The 27,123-nt window shown below is 39.2% G+C and overlaps 1 protein-coding gene across 7 annotated transcripts in view; it reads left to right on the top strand.

Annotated features, from left to right (window-relative positions):
* The window catches only part of CNTN4 (contactin 4), a 643,980-nt gene that overhangs the window by 329,249 nt on the left and 287,608 nt on the right, over positions 1-27,123 (top strand). For all 7 annotated transcript variants that reach the window (XM_030569637.1, XM_030569641.1, XM_030569640.1 and 4 more), the window contains one exon: positions 9,905-10,045. In XM_030569637.1, the coding sequence (XP_030425497.1) occupies positions 9,991-10,045 (55 nt within the window). In that variant the 5' untranslated portion in view covers positions 9,905-9,990. The remainder of the gene's footprint in view (positions 1-9,904; positions 10,046-27,123) is intronic.

Here is a 27,123-nt window from a genome sequence, read left to right as displayed (position 1 = left end):
ATCTCCCCCAAATTCCTACTTTAAAGCTCTCTTAATCAGTTGGGCGAGCCTCCACAATGCTAATTTAAGGAGCCAGGTTTATGACATGATACAAACTTAAATAGCGATATTGCTATTGTGCTTATTGTTCCTACATTTTTATAATGATGATTGTATCATGCTCTGTGTAATGTGTCTTTAGAATGATCATACATTTCTAAAGACAAACTTTTTTTTTTTAATCTCAGAAATCCTACTCTGGTTTATTTTCAGCCTTTTTCATGAAAACAGGATGAATTGTATGTATTTGGGTCTAATCTGAACAGTCAGCAATATATTTCTTTAATTGCCACCCAGCTACAACACTGACAATATTGATTGTATCCTGTGAATCTAAATAATATTTCACTATTTTTTTTCTCTAACCTTTTGGCAGCAAGTAGCTATTGAATAATCTATTGAAGATGATAGAATCAGGAGGGTAAATATTAATTTATCCCACAAATTCCAAGCTGTCCTGTCACTAATGTTTGTTTTAAGTTTGTGTCAAACAGAGGAAGAAGGAGGCACAGAGTCTGCTCTTGGGAAGGTCCTTGCCACTAAAGGCATATAGCCAACATCTGGAAAGACAGGAAGACTGTACAGGCTGAGCAAAGTACCAAAGGAGGCACTGTGATCTAGCAGCTAGAGAAGGGGATTGGGAGCCAGCTTTCCTGGGTTCTGCTACTGATTTGGTGTGTGATCTTGGGCAAGTCTATTCACCTCTCTGTGCCTCAATTTTCTTATCTTTAAAATGCTAATATTAAATCACCTTTGCAAAGAACCTTTAGTTCCTTGGATGCAAGTACAAACTGTAATAGCTACTTTCTCGTTTACCTCGTACAGCATTATAACAAGGAACATGAACAGTTTTAAGAGCCGTTGGTAAGTATCATGGTGAAATGCCCTATTTACATGTCTTGCAAGGTAATGCTCAAGGACTGAATCCAAATGCTTCATCCTTTCGGCATGGAGGGCTCTGAGGCAGCATAACCAATGCAATTCTATAGGGTAGAAAGGTTGACATGTCAAGCATCTGCACAAGGTGTCTTCATGTCCCCGTGCTCCATGGAGTTGTGCTCTACACGACCCTTTCCATATGTTTACGGTGATTATGTTTGAAGGAAGAATGGGCCCAAACCATGTCGCTCTGTGACTGCACAGATGCTAGTCATTTACCTGTGTGTGGTGAACAGTTCAATGGGGTAGCTATTGAGAGGCTCTCTTTCTTCTCTTCAATTTGTATGGGAGGAATCTTCACTTCCAGTAGAGCATTGCTGCACCAAGCCTTTCTATTCCTGTTTGCTGGGGACTAGTATATGACTCGTGTTGCATGTTGCATCCTGAATTTCTGAGTTTGAAAATGACCAAAATACTCCTGGCTTTAAGGGGTACTGGTATGTGCTTGAAAGCTAGTATGTAAAATAGATGAATCTACACTTAATCTTTGTGCTCCTAACTGCACTCAGTTGGAGAACTGTGAAATCAATAGGGTACTTGCCACTTTAAATCTGACAACTCATACATTAGGTTTTGGAGTGGTTTTGTGCTTACCTTTAGCTCTTCTTTTGTTAGGTGATTTAAAAATGCCTGTTGCTGTCTGTATGTGCAACATGCTTCATTAACAGTGATTTATTTTGGAGTTTAGAGGAACTGGCAGTCTGTAGCACACCAATAGGTAGAAGAAAAACAAACGTGAGATGATTGCTAAGAAATCTTTCTTGCTACTACTAGTTTAGCTGAGAGCCGGAGGCATTTTGCAAATTTTATTTCTGAATGTCTGCAAAAGTGGAGGGTTTGTATGCTGGAGTCTGAGCACTAACATTTTCATCAAAGATTACAGTGCTTTCCTTTACACTGGAGGGAAAAAGAGTTCCATCTATTGGTGGTTTATTTCTGTACAATGGAACTCACCAGCCCAAGTGCCCTGAAGGCTAAAGGCCTCTTTGGTTTTGTTTGTTTGTTTTCAGAAGCATTAAGCACCCACATGTACAGCTGAGATTAAAGAGAGCAATGTGTGCTCAGCATCTCTGGAAAACCAACTCCTAAATAACTCAACAACTGTGCACATCTTCTTTCTTCTATAACTTTATCATGCTCAGAGCTTGTACAGTCAACTTTCTCTGTCAAAACCCAACTATGAAAAAGGTGCCTTTCAGAACAAATTGATACTGATGGAGGCATTACCAAAAGTAAAGTTACAAAAGCATCTGCACAGTTGTTTTGAGGTCGGGTATATCAGAGGGGATATAATTAGAGTTTAAATCATGAGTCTCTCATTTTAATAGCTTAAAAAAATGTATGATACTTCGACTCCATTGATATTTCCTTTTTAGAATAAGAATTCCTTTTATGAATGTTCAGGTTTGTTGCATTCCTTTCCAAAAGTGATACCAAAGGCTTTTATTCAACCAGAAAACAGAAATTAGAAATGGGAAGGATCTTTTCAATTATCAAATTCATTGCCCAGGCCTGGTTGTTTCCCTTTCTAAGGTGATAGTCATAAAACATGTACCAACACATACAGCACAAACATAGCTGTCAGCAATGTGCCTACTGGCATAAATAATAACTACACATGTGAGAAAAGGTTTTCAGGATCAGGTTCATTGATATGTGAAATGGGGAGAAGAATCTGGGATTCTAAGTATAGGAAAATGAAGCAATATTTAAGATACCACTTTATTTAAATATTGAAGAATATTATTTCTAATGGTGTGTTCGCCTCCCTCCCCCCACACACACATTTACTTTTTACTTCCTCTCATGATGGGGCTTGCATTATTTCTATTGGAAGATTTTCCCATAGCCCATTAGATGTCACAATTAGGGACCGGGGTAGGTATTTTATCATGCAATGCCAACGTTGGGCTGACATGCCAAAAATCCAAGTGCCTGTTTGCAATGGGGCTTCTGGGAAAGCTGTTATATAGTACTAGGAAAATAATGCTTCTGAAACTGTAATATCATTCCAGGAAATAATTGCTTACAGCAACGGCATTTCTGGGAATGACATCAAAACACGGTACTGGTCCATGAATTTGGTGAATTTCTATATCTGCTAGCATATCCTCAAGGAATATATTACAAAGCAATTACTAAACCTGATATGCCCACCCCACCCCTTACGTGCATGAAATTCCCTTTGAGATTCATGGAAGTTCTGAAGGAGACAAGTGCCATATGTAGGCTGGTCCTTCACATCACAAATGATGAGAATTTCAACTTTGATTATGTCATGCTGGCTGGAGTGGTTCATGGCAGTGAGTGCCAACCTCAGGGCAGACACACCACACTGTCTAGTCTATAATTTAGATTTCACCAACCCAGTAAGAAATGTGAATTCTTAAGCACTATAGCAATCTTACCACAGAGTCATAGACAGTCCCCTTGTGCATTCCAGTCTGTCATGCCACCCAGGTATGCTGAACTAGCGATAGTTGATTGCCATACACTAACGATCAATAAAGATTCAGGTTGCTTCCAGTCCCAACAGCCCAGTCAGTTACCCCAGGTCAATGTGTACCTCAGATCTCACACCAAATCAATGGTTGTAGCAAATGAAAGAGTTATTTACAGGTTAAAACACAACATACATAAACAAATCAGTTGCAGATATGGTTCCAAAAGGTGACAAACATGTAGTAATCTGTCAACACTCCATGTCTTTTAAGGTTAACCCAGGTTGACCTTTGGGATCTCTATATCATACCTTTAGTCCCAGATTTGGACCTTAGCGTCCAAAATATGGGGGTTAGCATGAAAACCTCCAAGCTTAGTTACCAGCTTGGACCTGGTACTTGCTGCCACCACCCAAAAAATTAGAGTGTTTTGGGGCACTCTGGTCCCCCTGAAAAACCTTCCCTGGGGACCCCAAGACCCAAATCCCTTGAGTCTCACAACAAAGGGAAATAATCCTTTTTCCCTTCCCCCTCCAGGTGCTCCTAGAGAGATACACAGATACAAGCTCTGTGAATCTACACAGAGTGACTCCCCCTTCCGTTCCCAGTCCTGGAAACAAAAGCACTTTCCTCTTCACCCACAGGGAATGCAAATCAGGCTAGCAAATCCAACACACACATCTCCCCCTGATTTCTTCCTCCCACCAATTCCCTGGTGAGTACAGACTCAATTTCCCTGAAATTTCCCAGTAAAGAAAACTTTAACAGGTTTTAAAAAGAAAGCTTTATATAAAAAGAAAGAAATGCATACAAATGGTCTCTCGTATTAAGGTGACAAAATACAGGGTCGATTGCTTAGAAGAAATATGAATAAACAGCCTTATTCAAAAGAATACAATCAAAGCACTCCAGCACTTATATTCATGCAAATACCAAAGAAAAGAAACCATATAACTTACTATCTGATCTCTTTGTCCTTACACTTAGAAACAGAAGATTAGAAAGCAGAAACTACTTCTCCAAAGCTCAGAGAAAGCAGGCAGACAGAAAACAAAGACCTCAGACACAAAATTCCCTCCACCCAAAGTTGAAAAAATCCAGTTTCCTGATTGGTCCTCTGGTCAGGTGCTTCAGGTGAAAGAGACATTAACCCTTAGCTATCTGTTTATGACACTCTACTTCTGTTTCCTAGCTGCAGCAAACAACAAAGAGATGAAGAATTTTCATGCCAGGTATCTTAATTTCCAGAATTCAAGATAATGGGATAAGCTTCCCTGCACATAGCACCATCATCGGTGTGAGAAGGCCATTAATACAGTCTTTGTATTGTGATGTGTTACAACCACCTGCTTAGTATTGATAATCTTCCTCCTCCTTCCTGGGCTCACAAATTCAGAACAGACATTTTTACAGTTATGAAGCAAAACTTGCATATTGCCTTATAGCACGAGATACAGACATTATAAATAAGATTAATTCATGTAGCAACGTACAAGTATCTTTGCGAGTCTAACACGTATCTTGAACATGCAGATGAGCTGGTCTGGTTTCCAGCTGTGAATTTGTCCGTCCTCAGCTGAAGCCTACAGCCTTGGCAAGAGCTGGCACCTGGTCTACCATCATCATATTACTTCAAAATGCTTCTTTAAAGCAGACACATCTCCCTTTGATGTCTTCTGATTACATTGAAATGTTGAAATAAGCAGGATTTTAGGGAGATTTTCACATTTTCCATTGTATTTGATAAATAACTGTGCTGAATAGTAATAAATATGTGTCATCATTTTGTTTTCAGCTAAAACCAGGACAGGTAGTTGTGGTGTTAAAATGATTTTATAGAAGGGAAAGAAGCTGCCATCTGAATGCTCACTTGCAAGCCGGCTTTCCTATTTCCTAAAGGTTTAGAAGAAATTTATGGTAATAACATCGTGTCAGTCAGTGAGCTACTTTTCTCTTTCTTTTTCCTGTATTGAAAGTTTATATACGAGTTTGAAAATGTGAATAGAGATACATCTGCATGTGTGTATCATGTATAATTGGAAGCCACCTTAATACTTTATCCCACTAAGACCAGACACAGCACAAATCTGAAAGGTCCCAATTACTCCTTTGGGTGTAAGCACCCCAATTTCTGGAAGTAGGATGGCAGTACTTGTGACAGCCATAGCACATTTTGGGGTTTCTACCAAAAGATAAGCACCTCAAGAGGAGGAGTTAGAAATTGCAATATGAGCCACATGAATGACAGATTGCCATTTGGTTGCTTTCTGATGCCTGTGGAAAAATGGGGAAGAAAACAAGCCAGAACTCCAGATGTCTAGTTCCAGTTCTGTCAGTAACTGACTTGGCCATCATCAATTTCAAACTGATCCCCAAAGTCCATTGAATCAATGGAAGTCTTTCAGCAGGTGTTTTGGATGAAGCCTCTAGCCTCTGAATTCTCAGTTCTTCATCTGTTTAATGGATGCTATAGTACTTCCTTACCTCACAGGGATGTATGCAAACCACCTGAGAGTTTTTCACTTGAAATTGATACTGTTGTTGTTTAACCTTCCTACTAAATGTGACTGGGTGAATGGGAATCCGGAACCACTTAGTGCCAACTGGCAAGGGGCACAGAAAGGGGTGTATAGGGTACAGGGATTTCCTGGTCTGGTATGTCCATTCTGTTCACAAAAAAATGTCATGTGAGGTCTCAATAAAAGCCAGTGTCACACTGGTTGTCATTTCGAAATGCATGTACAGATGTTGTGTAAGGAGTTATGTATATACAGTGAAAATTATGTTCTAAGACTTTGTCTAGGAAATAGTCACCTGCAAAGGTGAACACTGTTTTTCTATCAGATATGATTTTTTTAATTTAGGGGGCTTTTACAAGTAAAATTAAGTATTTACAGTGGACAAGAAGCTGGATATGAGTCAACAGTGTGCCTTTGTTGCCCAAAATGCCGTTAGCCTTCTTGGCTGTATAAGTAGGAGCATTGCCAGCAGATCAAGGGACGTAATCATTCCCCTCTATTTGACATTGGTGAGGCTTCATCTGGTGTATTATGTCCAATTTTGGACTGCAAGAAGGATGTGGAAAAATTAGAGTCCAGTGGAGGCTAACAAAAATGATGAGGGGGCTACAGCACATGACTTGTGAGGAGAGGCTGAGGGAACTGGGATGGTTTAGTCTGCAGAAGAGAAGATTGAGGGGGGATTTAATAGCTGCTTTCAACTACCTGAAAGGAGGTTCCAAAGAGGATGGATCTAGACTGTTCTCAGGGTATCAAATGACAGAACAAGGAGTAATGGTCTCAAGTTGCAGTGTGGGAGATTTAGGTTGGATATTAGGAAAAACTTTTTCACTAGGAGAGTGATGAAGCACTGGAATGGGTTATCCAGGGAGCTGGTGAAATCTCCTTCCTTAGAAGTCTTTAAGGTCAGGCTTGGCAAAGTCCTGGCTGGGATAATTTAGTTGGGGACTGGTCCTGCTTTGAGCAGGGGGTTGGACTAGATGACCTTCTGAGGTCCCTTTCCAACCCTGATATTCTATGATTCTCTTGTGTAGTTTATCAGGGGTCTCTTCTCACCAGCCTGAACTGAAGGTTAATGAAGGATTGTGGGAATTTGAAAGAAGAAAATTAACAGGAAAGCAAGCAGCAGGGAAGGGAGGACATATCTTGAGCTGCTCATCAAGGGTTGCTCTACTGTATTTGAGGGACATCCTTTTCATCCTTCACCAAGGAAGTAAGCAGACTGTGAGTTTACTGCATGGAATGGGGTGTACAACCAGGCTTGGCTGAAATGACTGGAGAGATGTTTGGGTGAGATAAGCTTCTCTATAAATGAGAGGATAACTTGTTGGTTAAGTTTAGAAAGCATGTTGTGATTTTGTTTTGCTTGTAACCATTTGTTTCCAATATTCTTATTCACTTTCACTTGACTCTCTGTTCTTTGACAATAAATGTACTCTTGTTTTCACTGTAAGTATATTTAAGTTATGTGGTGTGTTAATCAAAGTGATGATCCTAAGTTAAATTTTACACGTTGATGTGTACTGTTCCATTGGGAACAGCAGACCTGGAAATTCTGAGAGTGTTCAGCGGACAAGGGGTGGGCACTACAGGCAACAGCCTTAGGATTTGGGAGTCGATGTGTGCCTATTGCTACCTGTGCAGAGAGAGTGAAGTGCATGTGTTGCCAGGGGCTGGTGGTTTCAGGGAGCTGATCCACAGAGGCACAGACAAGACTTGCTAAAGCCAAGCGTTGGTGAGGTGTCTCACAAATCTCAGTGCCCCTGGAGATCATCATAGTTAGTCCTTCTATATGCTAGTAGCTGTGTTTTTGTGGCATGTGTCTGTGTGTGCATTGGAGATATTTCTGGCAATAGATTAAGTTAATTATAAGAATTATCCCACCTCGTGTGTTCTTAATTAGATATCAGAGGAAATGCTACATGTAAATTACTGTTCTGCTCAAGTTCCACTCAGCTTATTCCGTGAAGTGAGAAGAATAATCCTAAACCATTGAACTACCCCGGTATAGTTCAAGTTTATAAATAATACCTTATAAATAAGGATATCTGCTTATTGGTGAGAATACATTGTTGGAAAGCTAGAATGCGAAGAAGAAATTCACATGATGTTGAACGTAGGGCAAAATTCTACTCTCAGTTGCATTGATGTAAATTGAAAATAACTGCCTTGAGTTCTGTGGAGTTACCCTGTACTTATTTTACTGTAACTGAAAGCACAATTTGGCACAAAGAGCATAACTAGTTTTTAACCTAACATGAAATCTGTATTACGAAATTGGATACTTTTCCTCATTAATTGCTGCAAGAGAGAAACAGCTTAACATTGTAGATCAATTCAGAGGTCAGTCATGACATTTTTTAAAATAAAATAATTATTAATACCCTAATCATTCCTTAAGATGTTATTAGTTTCATTGATCAGTCCTTCCTGCTTATCTACAGCCAGTCTAAATCACCAGTCGTCAGAATATCTGAATATATTCAGTTAGTCTTCACCCTCTTCAAATTACATCTTCAGTCAGAAGATAAGATTCTTAGTCTTTCAGCACATTGAAACCTGATTTATTAGAAGATCTTATCAATTTTAGCTTGCAAAAGCAACCAGAGACTTCTAATGATACTACTTCAGTTTCTATTAGTCATGCAGTTTGTCTTGCAAACATGAAGGCTCCTTAACTTCCAGACATCAGAGATATGAATAAATGATAAGAATGTATGATTGGGTGGAATTATGTATTTATTTATAGTATTTAAAAGGCTGCTGTGGTTATTTCCAGAGAGGAGCACTATGTAGAAAAGGGGTATTTTCTCGCCCTAATTTCTCATGGAGCTTAGAGTGCCAAGAAAAGATCAGATTTCATTTGGAAAATCTTAGATGATGTGTTTCAGGTTTCTTATCTGAGCATGGGTAAGAGTGCAGATGGCTCCCAGAGAAGGGGTAGGAAGAAAAAAGTCATGCTCTACAGAAAATATATTGACTTGAGACAAATTGATGTGACTCTCAAATGTTTTACAGCACCGTGATCCTTGGCTGGCTTGATGGTCTAATGGCAACATGACATGCTGCCATGCAGGAAATTTGAGTTACAGTATAGAAATTAGTCTCAAGCTGACCATGTCACTGCAGGGCCATGAGAAGGAGAGGGAGTGCCCTGGTTCAGTAGGCAGAAAGAAGGCCTCACCACCTCTAGAGACAGTCTCCTTTGGACAGAGTGAGATTTATGATTTTTGGAGGTACACCTCTACCTCGATATAAAGCTGTCCTTGGGAGCCAAAAAATCTTACCGTATTATAAGTGAAACCGCGTTATATCAAACTTGATTTGATCCGCTGAAGTGCGCAGCGCCGCCCTGCCCCTCCCCCCCCCGGAGCGCTGCTTTACCGCATTATATCCGAATTCATGTTATATCGGGATAGAGGTGTAGCTACGTTTTGCTCAGTTCAGTTCAGTTGCTGAAGTACTTTGAAGTTGTCAGACAGTAAAGAGGGATAATAATAATACTTTCATCTTCAAAGCGTTTTACACAATTAACTAACTAATAACAGCTCCCCCATGAGGCAAACAGGTGAGTTTACAGAGGGGAAAAATGAGGCAGAGAAGTTCAAATGACTTGCCCAAGGTAACAGAGAAAGTGGAAGACGCAGAACTAAGATTATATCACAGGAGTCTACCTTCCAATCCTATGCTCAGATCACATAGACTGCACATCTCACAGAAATAGTGCTCCTCTGCAAATGCCAACACACACTCTGTAAATCCTCTTCTTTGTTCTTCAGATCCATAATTTCTAATTCCCACCTCCCACCCTTACCCCGTCCAGACTGGCTTTATAAAACAACAATTTCTATTTCCCTCTAGGTGTTAATTTCATTTAGCTCACATGGAAAGATACACTCTCATGGTATATAAAAAGCTGTAATCTTAAATCTCATTGTAATGTCTCTCTCTTTTTCCCTCCCACAGATTAAAGGTTGTGTAAAACTTAAAAGAAGCAGCATTCTATTCACTAGTTATTGGACTCAAGCCTCCTTTGACCTCGGAAACTGAAAATGAGGTTGCTATGGGAACTGCTCGTGTTGCAATCATTCATGTTGTGCCTTGCAGGTAAAGTGTCACTTTTAAAACTTTTTGATTTAAAATGCCACTGTATTTCACACTAATTCAAAAGTACACCAAGTTTTATATGCCAAAGATAAAACAGCAAAGTAAGACTCCACTCTGTGAACTGCATTAACAAAGGCTGCTGAACAAACCAAACCAACGCTCTCAACCTGCTTCTTTAATATTGATTAGTATCTCCAAAGCTAGACTCTGCTATTTCAGATACCAGTTCTACCCTTTTTTAATTGAGTTGCTGTTGACAAAAGCTATTGTTTTGCCCATGTTCCATGCTAAGCAGTTCAATGCTCAATTAAACACTGGTATAGTGTAGCATTAAATCCTATGAGAACAATATTGAGAGGAATGGTACAAATCATTTGAATAATATGATGCAACACTGTACTCATCTTTTTAACTGCTACAGCACTGTTGTGAATGAACTGCAGAGTTGTCAGTATTTCAGTCCTCCCTTAATGCAGTCCAACACTCCTTCAAATGCTTCATCCCTGCCCACCATAGTCCAGATCTTCTCCCACCTATATTGTTACCATCTTGTTTTTCCAACACCAAGGTTGCACAGGCCTGAGGTTTTGAACAGACTCCATCCACATCTGTTCTGAGGCATAATTTGAGCCTGTTGGGTGTTGCCTGGATGGTTTTATGTTATACCACCGTCTCCCTGGATATCCTTGTCCCCTTTCTTTCCATGCACACGTCTAGAAAGAAAAATTTCAGCTGGTCGGTAATGGGTTGTTCTACCTGTTATAGTTGGCACCTTTTGATGATTATAGTCATGCACTGCACTTTCAGTCTTCTTCAGATGTCATCATTTCTTAGTCTGTCTAGCCTTGTGACACTTAAGATATGGCACAGGCGCTTCATCTCAAATTTTGCTCTAGGTATTTTTTCAGTACCGATGTTTCACAACCAAAAGGTATTGTGGGTAGAATGAGTGTTGTTTGTAGTTGTGTTGTAGCTCGTATGGACACTGCTTTTAAGATCCACACACTTTTATTCAGGAAGGTGAACGTTGTGTTGGTAATAGCTGTCTGCTTGTTGACGTCATATTGATAGCAGTTGTCATATAATGGAGCCCAGCTAGCAGAAACTCTACTTGTTCAATGTCTACACCATTAATGACTAGTTTAGCCTGTTTCTGGATTTCTTGATGTTATCATTAGTTTTGACTTTTGTTCCTTCATTTTTAAGCCCCATTCTATGGCTGTTGTGTACAAGGTAGTTGCTGCTTCTTAGTTGTATTCCTCTATTATGATATCTTCTACAAAGTTAAGGTGATAGATAATTTTCTCCGCTGCAGGCTCCACCAATTATTGCTGAGGGAGTTGAACAAGACATTTTCAGTGTACAGTAAAAGTATTGGACTTTATATGCATCCCTGTTTGACTCCAGTTTTCACTTCAAACCACTCTGTTAGCTTGCTGCTGACTCATACTGTATGTCAAGCTATGTTATACAGACTCTGCAGTATTTAAATCAACTTGCTGCTAAAACCATACCACTTGATTACTTGCCACAGAGCCTCTCTGTTAAGAGTTGAATACTTAGTCAGTGAATATGAAACAAGCATTCGTTGAACTCTGTGACTCCAACATTTGATGAAAAACAAGTATCTGTTATGTCATAGAACATCCAGATCAAAAGCCAGATTGTGACTCAAAGGATTTCCTCTGCTCTTTTTTTCATTTGGTCAAGGATCATTCTACAGCAGATCCCACTGGCCAGGAACAGCAAAGCACAGCCACCAGCAGTTATGGGCAGCTGTGCTTGTGGATGGTTAATGTAAAGAAACTGTCATTCAGCCTACCAGCGCATTACCCTGCTGGGCTGCAGGTTGCCCACCAATGCTTTAGATTGTATTATGGTAGCAGGATCACATTTCCCTTGTAGTTTAATGCTCATTATGCATGATGAGACACATCTAAAGTTTTTCAAAGAGCTGTAAATATTTTCTGAAAGTATGCTTCCACAATAGATGACTTTATGGTGCTTTGTGGAAAGTTCACCACTTCCAGTCCAGTGTCTCTCACAAATGCCAAAAATATCTATGGAAAAAGATGCCACTGTAGTTCTGAATTCTGCAATTAAAATTCTGACTTTGTCTCATTAATCCACCTACTTAGAACTATAATCCTCCCTGCAAAGATGGATAAGTTAATTTCCCTTCCCTGTCTCCCAACCTTCTCTGCCCTGTTTCAATTTTTTCCCTGCCTGCATCTCAGCTGGGCCTTGTGACACAGTGCTGTTTTCTAGTTTGATTGTCTGCTTAACAATATGTAACTGGGAAATGAGTGCTGTGGAGAGTGTAGGCCTCAACTAAGCGAGAGTTTCTGGGATATGACTCCTAGCAAGAGTGCTAGACACCCCAAATCTCCACAGTGGGAAAATCTCCAAGTCCCACGCTATGATCCGTAATTCACCCCTCCAGACCTTTTAAACAGCCTGTCTCCTAGGTATTATATTGGGACATATTCAATTTCTTAAACGTTAATCTTCAAAATCACTTTGCACACCAGATTTTTGCAAAATACAAGCCTTGCTAAATAAGTTCATTTTCTTTTTCTAGAATGGAGACCTGCTTTTTCCCCCTCTCTCCAGAGACATGTAACTTGCCTGAGAAGCAAAAGCACTAAGGCAATACAGCCAAGCACACACCCTAATTCAAACAAAAAAGCGGCTCCTTTGCAAACAGTGGACCTGATTCTGATCTTATTAACACAGGTGTAAAACAGGAATAGCTACATTTGCATTCTACTACTAAAATCAGTGTGCGTGAAATCAGAATGAGGCCCAAAACTGTGATGACAAACACATTCAGAGGTAGAACAAAGGGGTGCTCATGAATGATAAAGAAATACAGTAAGAGCATTTTGAATCTTCATCCTCCCTCGTTAAGTCTTCATTGATGGCTTTCTCATTGCACAGTATTAATATTCTTAAACACGTGCTTTGTTCTGAATGGGGGTAGTTAGGTTTTAATTAATGTTTTTTGTCATCTTGTTCATCTTGACTGCTCTAATTTATCCACTGATTGATATTCAGAATTCTTAAGTGTTGTCTTCAATAACTTATGTTTTTCTCCCTTTTATATTTTTTGTTTCTATGTTACTTTTGAGTATTCTCTAAAAGCGGGTTGAAAATTTGTTTATTCTCCTATACTCAATACCACTGAACATTAGGCCTCTTTGTCTAGGTGCCTAAATATTGATTTAGGTACCTAACTTGAGGTACCTACATGTGAAAATTTTGGCCCAAGTCTCTTAAATGTACTATGACAATTTCAGAGCAGGATGAAAACTAGTTACAAAGTAAAAGCAGCAAAGAATCCTGTGGCACCTTATAGACTAACAGACGTTTTGGAGCATGAGCTTTCGTGGGTGAATACCCACTTCCTCAGATGCATGCACTTCCTCAGACATGCATCTGAGGAAGTGGGTATTCACCCACGAAAGCTCATGCTCCAAAACGTCTGTTAGTCTATAAGGTGCCACAGGATTCTTGCTGCTTTTACAGATCCAGACTAACACGGCTACCCTCTGATACTAGTTACAAAGTGTTATGCTATTCCATACATGGTGGTAGAAATTCTAACTCTAACAGTGTGTCTTAGGTATAGATCTAGTATAATTCTATGTTGTTTATAAATAATAATAATAATAAATTCACCCAATCTCACAAACCAAAAAAATGCATGTTTATTTGCTATCATTTCCATTCTAAAAAATTCATACATAAATAATCTGTTTCTCCATGAAATAGAAAGCAATTCAGTAAAAGAATATTTCAGAGGATTGTGTTTGGGTGTTTAGGCCTGATGTTTTTTACATTCCTACTTCCCATTTAATTTAAATGAAAACTGGCCTTAACACACACTGTTCTGCAGCAGCAGTTTTTCCCTTTCCTGTGCTTTACAATGAATTTCCCAATGACATGGTGTCACATTCTGTGTTCCAGTTAAGTTGCACTCACCCCAGGAATGGAGGGGGTGATATCAAGTTTTGGGCAAGTTTGTTTTCAGGTGACTGATGAATATATGAGGCTTGGTTTTATGGCAAGACAGAGGAGTGCTGCTTTTGAGATAGTGTTTGTAACTCCTGCTTTATTGTATCTTTAATTGTTTACCAAAGATGGCCAAAGCTTTGGATAGGGACATCTTTTGATGTGGGATTTTTCCTTAGAGTGAAATCGAAAATAAATAATGTTGTACTGTCCTGGGACTGTTCTAACTAAATCTCAGCTGTAATGGCCCCCTATGGGCCATTCTGCAATGGAGAATAGCCACAGCCTGGTTTGTTCAAGCTATGACCCCACCAATGGGGGAAATATGGCAAAAATGTAGAATATGACATGGTTAATTGCAATTTGTTATATTAGTATGATGGCAGTTAATCACTAGTTCTATAGCTGCCTTACTGTATGATGTACATTACAATGCATAAAATATATAATATGCTAAAAAACCCACCACCTATATTAAAGAGCTTGCAGTCTTTATTTTATTTTATGTATTTTTAGAGCACCACCTATGTCTAGGCACCAAAATAAAGTAAAGTTAAAATATAAGAGTACTATACTTTCCTGTTCCTAGGGAAAGGTATACATGATTCAGGCTCCCTTCAGAGTATCTCTCAGTAAAACTGAGATTTTCCCAAAAATATGTCCTAATTAGAAACTAACAAGATGAAAGGGAGGTTAAGGCTCTCCAGTTCCTAATTTCTTGAATTGATTGTATGGGATTTAGTCTCTTAGTTTTATGGATAATCCTTGTTCATCACTCGAGACAGGGAAGGAAAACTTACCTTCCAAATATGGCCTGGACCAAACATCATTACTCTCCCTTTCTGCAACTCCTAAATTAACTCCTTGTGATATCAGAACATTGTTTTTACCTGTGAAAACTTGTAAGACTCTGCATAGAAAGATATATAGGAAGAAAGGGGGATGTCAGAGAATCCCACTGTGGAACTAGCACCGTGAATCAAATCAGACTTTGTGAGTTTCTTTAAATTTTCAAAGATTGTGTGTTGTTTTGTTGGGTTCAAAAGAAACCATTTTTAAAAAGTCCCGTGGTGTTAGCTACAAAGCTTTGTTGATGCCACTCCTTCCAAAAAAATGTTTCAATCAAATCAAAAGAATATAATGAGGTAATTTTCAGTTTTCATAACAATTTACGGTTTTGTACTGTAGTAGTCTGAGATTAATTCAACCTCAAACTCAAAATCTGAACACCCCTGAACCTTACTCTTCAGAATCCAGATTTGGATCTAAATTTTGAAGCATTTTCTCATCTCTTAAAAGTAATTAATTCATCCCAATCTCCAGAAACCACCTTTCTAGGGCATTACCAATTGTCATTTTAGGTATCCAGTTAGGAAATCAGCCACATACCTACCTTTCTGGCTATTACTATGAGCTTTAAAGGTCAGAATTCTTAGCTCTTTTCTCACATTGCAAAGCAGTATCTCACATGAGCGGTGTCACTGAAGTCAGTGGGACTATTTGTGTGAGTTGTCATCAGTGTAAGAGGCTCACAGTCTATTTTAATATTAACTCTAATGATCCAATGAGGAATGTTGGAAAAATAAATTATATATAGACCAATCCTGCACTGTATTTAAATGTTACCTACTGGTGAAAGTCTATTAATAATTCCTTGAGCTATCTAGTCTCCTTCATATCCTGCACTGCTGAAGGTCTACCTAGAACGAAATAAAACTCCCAACATATCCTATTCAACATGTACAATACACCCTTGGATCAGTCTTCAAAGTTCATTTTTACTTTGGTCATTCCAAGATTTTGTTCATGGACACTGATGGCATTTTCCCTGGACATTATAACTAATGCCACTTGTGACCTCTAACATGGGGTGCCCTTTACAATGCCTTGCTGCTGTAGCTTCCAGCCTGGACTGCTCACAAATATCCTCCCAGCATGTAAGTCACTCCCAGTTACATCTCTGTGTGTGCTGCAACTAACCAGCCACACTTGGCTCTTACCAGCCTTGGTTATGGTGTTGGGTGACCTCCAATAGCCCCCAGTTCTGGAATTTCCCCCCCGAAATGTGTGTCCTGTACTGCTCAGCCCTCTTCTGAACAATACACATATTTTAAGTCTGTTATTCTTTTCAGGGAATAATGTGCCTGTTTATTATTTCAAATAGTTATCCAGACACTTCAGTTTAAATTAGATTATTATTATAAAGATTATTATTATAGATTGTTAGATAAAACAGTAAAATAAATTTATTAACTACACATAGATTTTAAGTGAGTACAAGTAATGAGGCATAAAAGTCAGAAATGGTTACAAGAAAAATAAAGATGAGACACTTACTAATGCCTAACTTAACAAACTATATTCGATTCAAGCAAAGTTTCTCACAACATGCTCCAGCAAATTACTGACCAAACTCTCATGTCAGGACCCCTTCCCCAGAGTTGAACACCTGCTTCCTTTGTCTCTGCAGGTGCAGTAACTGAGATAGCCAGACACACTGAGAGAGGTGTCTTAGGGTATATGTCCCTCTTTTTTATTGTTTCAGTCCCCCTCTTGAAAAACATTTCCAGGTGAGAACCAGTCTATGTGGACGGATATTCCCTGCTGACTTTTTCACCTGTTTGAACTTCCTTTGCCTTCCTTTCTTGCTGGATGACTCCGTTTACTGCTTAAATGAAAATTAAGGCAACCACACATTCCTTTGTTTAGGAGAGACCTGTTGCCAACTTCTGTTTGGGCAGGGCTGTGAGGTTAGGAGCCATACAAAGGGATCTTATAATTTCACATATAATGTTGCCATAGATATTTTACAAGGACAGTCCTGACCAGGAAATTATGAGTTTCCAAATGAGACCTTACAAGGCATATTTTGTACAAAGATTATTACAGTTGTGTGTAGGGTGTGAATACAAGGGTGTATTCTGTCACATCAGTATTCTTAAAGCCTCTGCTATATTTTCTAGACTCTTTCCTTGAATTTCCAGCTTTGTAGAACTGCACTCCCCATAATTACATGAATACTACAATGCCAAACAATCCTGATTTGTTAGGGCTGTAAAAATCCTGATGCTAATAATTGTAAACCTAAGGGGGAATGGCCCATAAAAAAACATTTATCAGGCTTTAGCAAAGATCCAGCCATCTCATTGTTGGAAAGCATGATATAGCCATATGTCACAGAATAAAATATATGTGGATAGGGGTGGGGAACTGAAGTTATGGTATACAATGGGCCATGTGAAGTCAAAAAATGACACCAGGGATGTATATGGTCCAGTATATCTGCCATATACTGCAATTCTCTATGCAGAAAATATCTCACCCACATCCCCCAGAATTTTCTGATCGTTTATACACAAAACTAAAGCAGAAAAATGAACTGAGGAAAAAAATGATTGTGTTGACTGAAACTTTGTAGTAATATATGGCTATAAATCCTGCATATAAAAATGACACATTCTCCTTGGAGATGATATTCAGATGACATGTGACCTTGAAGAGCTAAAACCAGCCCACAAAGCAAAATCTTTCAAACCCCATTGCAATTTAATTAAAATGATCAAAGCATAAACAAATGATAAATTCCACTCATGAGACTAAACTGAACCCAAGTCAACCAAAACAGTAGTAATAAAAAAGGACTAATATGAACCATAAGAGAATCTAGGAAAGTTTTGTGGTGATAAACAAAATACATCAAGACCTCACAGATGTAGCATATAAAGCTGAGTTAGCAAGGTGAATAATCAAAATGCAAAGCCACTGATTAAAGTGTAATACTCCAATGTAAACCACCTACACCAGAAATAAATTAATACGCCAGAAAAGCACTCCCATTGCTACAGAGAAATGAATGTCAAGGCAACTAGCTAAGCATAAACTCATGATTCAGGAGCAAAGCACTTTAATAATTTTTAGGGAGCATGAAGATTAAACTTTACAGAAAAAAATCAGTTAAATCAAGTAGGTTCTGATTTGATTAATTTTTACATATGGTACCAGGCCATTCTGACCTTAGGTGAAGCCCACACTTCATGGGGATATAAAATCAAGTTTATCAGTCTATTGGATCTCTAGTATTCAGATTGATATGAAGAGTAAGGAGAATGAGAGTTGATAGCTCTACCTGTGGCGTGGTGGGGTCTGTGTTAGTTTAGTTGATTCACTTAACTTTTCTAGGAATGATACTTTTGCTTACTGGGTGGCATATTGTCTAAAGTTGAATACGTTTAATGCAGTTTTATTTATTTTGTTAATTTCCATAATGTAATGTTTTAAAAATTTTTGATTGCCCTCAGCAAGAGACTTTGCTAAAAGGTCATTTACCTCTCAGATGGTTGCTATGACTCATGGAGCATGTAGAACAAAGCAAAACTCCCATTGCTTATACTGGGGCTGGGATGTCACCAGAGACTTTTTTTTTTCTTGAGATGAATTTGTGTGCTCATGAAGGATGCTGGATTGACAGCACTGAAAACAGAGGCCATCTAATTTATCCATAAAAGAAATAATAGAGGGCAAACTTCTCTTCCCTGTCCCAGTAATGGACTGCATCCTCAGGTGGTGTAAATTGCTCGATTGCCTTCTCTAGAAGCAATGTCACAGATTCATTGTCTTCTACAGAGCTATGACAATTTACATCATCTGAGGATCTGGCCCAACCTGCCTAAAATCTGATTAGAAGAGACTAGTACTACAGATAGTAGTAGTTCTCCATGCGTAATATATACTTGACCTCAAGTTCCCAACAAAGGCGCTTCTTGAGGTGGTGGATTTTGTGATGTTGTCCACCACTTCATTTAACGTAGGCCACCAAGGAGCCATCAGACAGTAAAAGCTTTAGGTCTGTCTTCTTTTCCAGGAGAGTATCGTCACTGATTACAGCAAAGGGGAAACTAGGGAAAATATATTTGCAAACATGCTTGCCAATTGCCGTACAATTTCGTACATGCACTTCTTTTCTTTTATTTTCTTTTCTTTTTTCTTTCTGTTTCACAAAAGAAACATAGATGATCTAGTATGGCAATTCCTATGAGCGCCATCTAGTTCTCTATCCTGTCTCTGACAGTGGCTGGTACCAGATGCTTAGAAGAAGATATAAGACCCCCTCAACAGGCAGATGTGGGATAATCTGCCTCCAGTATTAAGTCTCATCCTGGTCTCTAATAGTTCCAGACTGCCTTAAGCTCTTAAACATGAGGATTAATATCTATTTCTAAATTATCACCATTAATTGTAACTCTGGATATTCTTGTTGCTCATATAAATGGCCAATCCCTTCCTGAATATTGCTAAGTTCTTGTCATCACTGACCTATAAGAGCAAAGAGTTCCATAGTCTAATTACATATTGTGTGAAAAGTGTTTTCTTTGATCAGTTTTGGACTTGCCACCTTTTAATTTCATTGAATGTCCTTGTGCTCTTGCATTATTAGGCAGCCAGAGAGAACAGAAATTCATGATCTACTTTCTCTGTACTGTTTGTTTATTTGATATGCTTTTATCTTGTTGCCTCTTATTGATTTCCTGTTTAAGGAAGTCAGGTCTTTATTCATACATTTGGAGTAGGACCTTTTTTGTGTGCAAATATGAGTAGTCACATGTGACCAAACATATTCACCTGAAATGTTTGCGGTTGAGCTCCCTGTCCCCTCCCTACTCCCCCTTTTATAGACATATAAAATACACAGATGTGTGTCTGGAAGTGAGGATGTTAGAAAACATGGAGGAAGTGAGTAAGGAAACCAATGACTTTTAAGCAGAATTTGTTTGCTTCTGTAATTTTCCTCTCTCTAGATCTTCTGGGACAATTGGGTTTCTAGCCTTGTTGTTCATAACATTTACTCAGAGCTCTTTGCAAAGCAAAACTTGTTAAGTAAAATTGTTTGCCTTCCTTCCTCTTTTAGAATGAAGCTCATAAACTCATACTCAAGTAAACGAATCCATAAGTGACAACTTGCTATGCAGTTTTGTGATAATGCTTTTGTTTTTACTAAGTGTGTTTTGTCATAGGAAAAATGCTGTAAAGAGTTTATCCATTTAGTATTTCTGAGTGATCGGTTTTAAAATTAAAGTGGCCATTTAACAGACTGCAAAATGTGCAGGCCAAAATACAAAATCACATCATGAGATTTATATTTGCTTTATTGATTAAAATGCATGAAGAATTTTATTTTTACTTTCCAACAACGTAGCTTAGTAATGAAACTTATTGGATTGTCTGTGTAAGTCTTTGGTTTATAACCAATGAAGTGATACAGATAAAGATGAGTTTGTTGTCATCAGTTTGTTGTAAGATAGGACCTGATCTTGATAGGTGCTGAGCACTGCTGCTAGCTCCCAGAATAGTTTGTATATATAAAAGGAAAAGAATAGCTGAAACTTGAGGGGGAGAATGGCAGGGATGGGGAAATTATGTTGGAACCCTGCTGAGAAAGAGGCTGAATTATGCCTAACATGAAGGTGGCCATATAGGGAGTAAAGAGGAGTTAGGATTCCACCACTCTTCAGAGCTCATGTTAGAGCTTCCCAGATCCTAGCTCCTGGCACGGAGGAGCAGAGGGGTTGTTCCTGAGGTGCTCCTTCCTTGAGAAAGTGTGTGGTGAGAAGGCAGAACCATGGCACCCAGTCCCCTATATGCATTGGTGAGTGGAGCTGGTTAGATGCATGGAAGAGAGTATTTTATACCCCTAAAAGGGGTGTCACAAATTGCTTTCCCATTAGTACAACATGAGAGCCCTGGAAAGAATACTATCTGGCTGAGCGGTGTCACTGCCTGCCCTTCAGATTGTAGAGGGCAGGGATTAAATTGAACAGATGCAATAATTATGAAAGGTAGAGATGAGGAGGATACATAGTTAAAACAAGGCTACTGCAGAGAAGGAGAAAATGATACCAACATAAAACAAAATAAGAGGATTGTACTGAACTCTTACTACAAAATGAGAACCTCTTCCTCCTGTCACACCCTAACTCCACCTCAACAGTTTTTGTGGGTGTCTGCTGGGATGTGTTGTGTGTTCTCACACTGTGCTTGTGTGAAGCATCATGCACACTTTCCTTACAGTGTATTTTCATTTCTCTCAATGCATGTATTTTCTTTCAGGACATGAAGTGGAACCTTTACTGTTATGCAGTGCTTGAGATTAAAAATCCCATTGCTCTATTCCGTTCTTTCAGTTAAAAAATCTTTGCTTGTTACCCAGAACATAACTAGCATTTTTTCAGCACTCCAGATCATTTTCAGGGTCACATACTCAGCAGTAAAGTCAATGGAGTTATGCTTATTGAAACCAGCTAATGTTCTGTTCTGTTCCTCCAATTCTAATTTAGATAGGGATTCCCTTTCTTCTATCTGTACGTCCAGTAAAATTGTCCTCTGTACATCTTGGGTTTCTGAAGATAACCAGTCTCCCAACTCTGGTGACACTTTGATACATAGATCTCCAGGTATCTCTCAGACGTAAAATGAATGTGTGCTCAAAACACTCCCCTTAAAACTGTTGTACTAGATGGAGACTACCCGTGTACAGATGGATAAGGTGTGATCCATATTTTCAAAAAGATGTGTGCAGATGTGTGCACATTTCATATTTTGCCCCTGATCACGCAGCAATTCACACTCAGCAAAGTGAAGGTCTACCCATGCTAGCTTTAATCTATCTAACACTGGTAACAGTAGGGAAGATGTGGTGGCACAGACTTCAGCATGGGCTAGCAACCCGTGTACGTACCCAGGGTTCCCAGTGGGTTGGTACTTGGGGGTCTAGTCCACATTGAAACCTGATCTTCTTTATCTTCACTATTATTGTTACTTGTGCTGGCTAGATTAAAGCTAATATAGATATGCCTGCCTGTGCTGCAACCGCACCAACACTAGACTCACCCTCAGTGGCAGAGCCAGAAACTGAATCCAGGAATCCTGACTCATCACTCCCAGATTTATTCTCTCTTCAGAACTCCATCCTCAGAAACAGAACAAAACAAACCCCCCACCCCAAACCAGTGGCAGATTAGTCACTGTGGCCAGATGCCCCAGCCAATTGGGGGACCTGAGAAAAATGGGCGCACCCGTGCCCCGGCCCCACTCCCCCTTAGCAGGAGGACCAGGTGGGCAGAGTGGGGCAAGCCCCTGCACCCCAACCCCAGTCCCCCCAAGAGGAGTTCCGTGGAGGGGCTGCAGACAGAAGAGTGGGGAGGGGCCCCCACTTGCTCTGGCCCAGGGTCTCACAAAACCCTAATCCACCTTTGCCTAAAACACAAGCAACCAAAATGCCTAAAACTTTTTTATTTTAGCCTAACATGTGCATTCTTTCATATTGGTTAATAGCAATTTGAGAGCAAGTATCAATTATTCTCTATCCTGAAAAAAAAAATCAGAGGCTTACACACAATAAGTCACATATGTCTAGGTTTTCAAAAAGCCTCATCGCCAGATTTTTCAAAAGTGCAGCACCTTTGGGGAACAGATTTTCCAAAGTGCTCATCTCCCGTTAGTTCCTATTATAACACTTAGGGCTAGATTGTAAAAATGGATCAGCACTCTAAGTGCAAAGCTCTTTCAGAAATCTAGACCCCTATTCCGGTGCCTAAATGCCAAAAACTCTTGAAAATCTGGCCAACGGTATCAAATACCTATGTTGTCCTGTTACTTTATGAAGCATATGCTGTTTTGTACGAAGAGTGTTTATTTAACATTTGAAACGTAACTGTTAATGGTGACTTTGTTGCTTATCACCGCCTTGTGTCCTGGCCCTGAATTGTTCTGAGTTTCTTCAGGATGTCTGACTACCACTTCTTGGGTTAGAGACCCTTTCTCTGCTTACACATTAGTTCATTGGCATACACAGCACAATCCATCCCTTCTTTATTAACACCAAATGAACAAAACAACACTGTAATTCTTCATACGACGGTGAGATGAGATTCCCCTGCTGCTCAGTAGCTTTCAGTTAGTCTCTTTGGGTTTTTGACTTTTATGCCACAATGTGTCCTCATCTCCACTGGAAGTCTTAGGTCAGCATCAGTTTCCTGTACCTATGGCAGTGTATTTCCCAGATAATCGACCTGAGTATCCAGTGATCTTGTGTCTGATAAGTCCACATCCATAGTCATCTCAGCAAACTCTGTCATTTTGGTTTGTGCTGATGTGACTACTAGTATGTGCCCAGTTTGATTTGTAGGCGGTCCTGCAAGATGTGTGGAAGTAGCTCATCTCATATACTTATCACTGGTACCTGTAAGAGATGCTTACGGTTCCATCTCCACAAAAAATCCTGTTTTGTTTTGATCTCATATGACCTTGGAGCAACCAGCTTAATCACCTCAGTCTTATCTCCCCAAGAACCATTATTCTAAATTTTAACAGATTCTCCAGAATGTTGTTACCTCAGGCACACTGAGGTTTTGCCACAGTGGTACCTTTTAATACTTTTACGTATTTCCCTGTCCTTCTGTACTCATTTGTGCATCTGTTCATTAACTACCCCTTGTTTCATCTTCAGATGAGGAAGTTTAGTTTTTATCTGATGTCCTAACTTAAGCTCTGCAGCTAACGTAACACATTTGTAATGGTACTGCTCTGTGATTCAGCAAGGCAAGAAGGTCTTCCGTCACGTGTTGCATTTTTAAACAGACACCTAACAATTTTATGCCACATTTTGCAAGCTAATTACCCATGTGGCACAGCTATTTACTATGTCAGTGATGTCATCATTCATGCCTGGCCAATAGAGTGCTTCCCATGCCTTTCTTTTGCACTTCCCTATACCCAAGTGCCCTTCATGAGTGGCCTTTAGCACGTTTCTTCTGAGTTCAAATGGAATCACAATGCTCTTTCTTATGAGAAGGACATTATCAACCATAGACAGTTTGTGCATGAAGGGAACATACTGCTTAGGCGTGAATTGTTTTTTCCCTCCAAAGTGTAGAGCATGAATCATGAACTGCAGCATCTAATCTTTCACTGTAGCACTTTTTAGCTGTGCCCACATGTGAGGTGAAACAACTTCTGAATATTTTGTCACAGTGATGTGAATATCTCTAAGATTCAGTTCCTTGATCCACAGCTCTCTGAGATTCATCCCAGATCCTGGATAGTCTATCTGCCGTGATTAAGTGATTTCCCAGAGTGAATTCAATGATACAGTCATATTTTAGAAGCTTCATTAGAAGTCTTCGAATTCTAGGCAGTTCCTTCCACTGGTACTTTTTGAAATGGTTATCAACAGTACTCGTGATGCACTCTGCACTTTTGTCCAAATGCTGGGCATTGTGGGTACACACATTTGGTTCCACACTTCCAACACATTTATTTGGACTAACCCTGACATAGAATGTTGTTGGTTTTTTTGCCCTTCCTTATATTGACTGTTGTCAGTGTACCACTTGTTTGTGTATGTTTCCTTCTTGTCCTCCTATAGAGTATCTCTGTTATCCTCTTTGCTTAAAGTCTGCATTTGCAGTTTTGCCTGCTGTGATGCTTTTCACGTTTATGGCTTTTCCCAAAGTTAAATCTCAGTTTCTCAGTCGATGCTCCTGCAGCTTTGCATCATTGTAGACTGCCACCAACCTATCTCTAACCAAGAAATCTCTCAGGGGTCCAAAATGACAAGATTGGCTCTAACGCTTCAAGTCTATGATGTAATTGTCCAGGCCTTTTTGTTTTTCTTTTCTACTTTTGTGTGGGAAAAGGAGTCGTTCATGAGTTTGTCATTCTAGGAGTTCGGTGTGCCTCAAATTGTCCTCAGACCTTATCAAAACCTTCACTCTCTTCTGTAAAAAGATTTAGAGCTTTGCACACTAGTTTTGGTTAGCAGTAAGGCTACTTTCCAGGCTCAGCTCAGAAAGCTTGCATCGACTGCTGTCATATACAGCATAACAACACTGGTTAAGCCTCTTCCAGGATTCCTCCATGTTCCCTGCTAACCTGAGTTCCAGCGGTGGCTTTATGCTATCCTTTTTTCTTTTTTTCGTCTGTGTTGCAGAGGAGGTGGGTTTCTGGAGCAGGGGGTGGGGGATGGTTCCTCTTAACTGTTCTATAGTGTAATGGCGGCTTGAAGCAGCCCTTCTCTCCTTTATTTGCTGACTTTAGATGTTTTCCAAACAGTGCTCTCCCATCGAGCCACTTCTGGTACCATGTGTAGTTCTGTTACTTTATGAAATGTACGTTGTTTTATACAAAGGATTTTTGTTTAACATTTGAAACATAATAGTTAGTGATTGCTGATCACTACACTATGTCCTGACTCTGCATTACTCTGAGTTTCTTCAAGATGTCTGACTACCACTTCCTGGGTTTGTGACCTTTTCCCTGCATGTGCATTTGTTAATTACCACAATGAGCACAAGACCTTCTCTCATCTGAAATTGTAGAGTGAAATTCACAGAGCACCAGTGCAAGGCCTATACACCACTCAGGCAATCAAAATAGGGTTTAAGTGGGACTTCAGCACTGCAGTCCTTGTGCTGGTCTTCTCTACATGGGAGAATGTCAGCAGCAGGGAATAATGTACCATCAGCACCTGTCCAGATTTAATAAAGCCAGCTTCAGACATTCAGTAGAATGATATTTTTCTCTGCATAATCATTTATCCCACCCACAGCGGATTTTTTTTTAACATCGAAACATGTACGTGAGAACAGAGATTCTGAAACTGGAGACAGATTTTTATGAGGTATATTTTCAGTGTAATTTTCAATACTGTGTTTTCAAACATGAAAATATTCCATCATTATCTCTGGACATTTTCTCTCACATGGTGGTATAACATAACCAAAGACCTCAACCATATATTTCTCAACCCAACAATAAAAAATGATGCAGACCAATGTTCTTCAAACATTCTTCTATGATTCACAGAAAAACTCCAGTATATTTTCTAGAATCCTTGTATTTTCATACCAAAAATCAATGTAAAAATTGTCGGATGCATCTGATGAAGTGGGTATTCACCCACGAAAGCTCATGCTCCAAAACGTCTGTTAGTCTATAAGGTGCCACAGGACTCTTTGCTGCTTTTACAGATCCAGACTAACACGGGTACCCCGCTGATATGTGAGTTTTAATTATATAATTCCTTTAATTTATGTATTTCCAGTAATTCCAGTACCTGACTGCCTAGTTAATATTTGCATAGCACTTTGAACAGGTAAAAACAGTGTAACTGTTTTTATCATCATTACGTGTCTAGCATAATAGCACCCCTTTGTATCAAAACACTAATGGCTTTGTGATGCATCATCAGCTCTCACAGATATCAATGAGAGCTGCTTTTATGGGTTGAGATCACGATATGGCCCTTAATATTCAATGTTTTCCTGAAGTGATTTGTCATTTCTATTCAACAGCATAAACCAATGTATTTTTAAAAGTAAAAAATGAAACAAAAGAATGCATGAAAATCTATAGAAATAATGGCATATTTATGTAATTACGGTTTTGCCACAAAAACTAATAAAACAATTACCCATATGTACCACCCAGCACTATCTGGAGAAACCATGGTAGTTAAAGAATATTGTCACAAGTACAATATATTCTGCTTTGGGTAAGGTATAAAAATTGGTGGCTAAAAATATGCTTTAAGTTGCCTCCAATGGAAGATGCTAAGTGTTTAGCACTTTTGAAAATTAGGCTAGTTATTTAAGTATTTTAATAAGGACTGAGGAGTGTAACTTTTTTTGGACAATTTTGGTCTTTTAGGTACAATGAATATATTAAAAAAAAAGACTTCAGAAATAAACTGTTATTTCTTACTCATATAAGTACCATCACTTTAATTATTTGTTTCATCTTGGAAATGGAAGATAGGCTTTATTTTACATCTCTGACTTAAAAGGTTCTATTTTTTCCCTGATGAACATTTCTTGCAGCTGTACATATTTTAACAGACAAGCGGCTAAAATATTATTCATGTCTTGATTACCCCAGGAATTGATTTTAGGAACTGATACTTTTTTATGGCCTTCCTCCCGAGGCTATTTCTAGGTTGCAATGCGCCCACAGTCCAGGCACTATATTTGCCTCTCTTTGATCAGGTCTCCGTTGACTCACAGTTTTAACCC

The sequence above is a fragment of the Gopherus evgoodei genome, chromosome 7 (genome assembly GCF_007399415.2).
Source record: "Gopherus evgoodei ecotype Sinaloan lineage chromosome 7, rGopEvg1_v1.p, whole genome shotgun sequence".
Classification (NCBI taxonomy): domain Eukaryota; kingdom Metazoa; phylum Chordata; order Testudines; family Testudinidae; genus Gopherus; species Gopherus evgoodei.
Note: the sequence above shows the minus strand (reverse complement) of the source record. Positions and strands in the feature narration are given on the sequence as shown.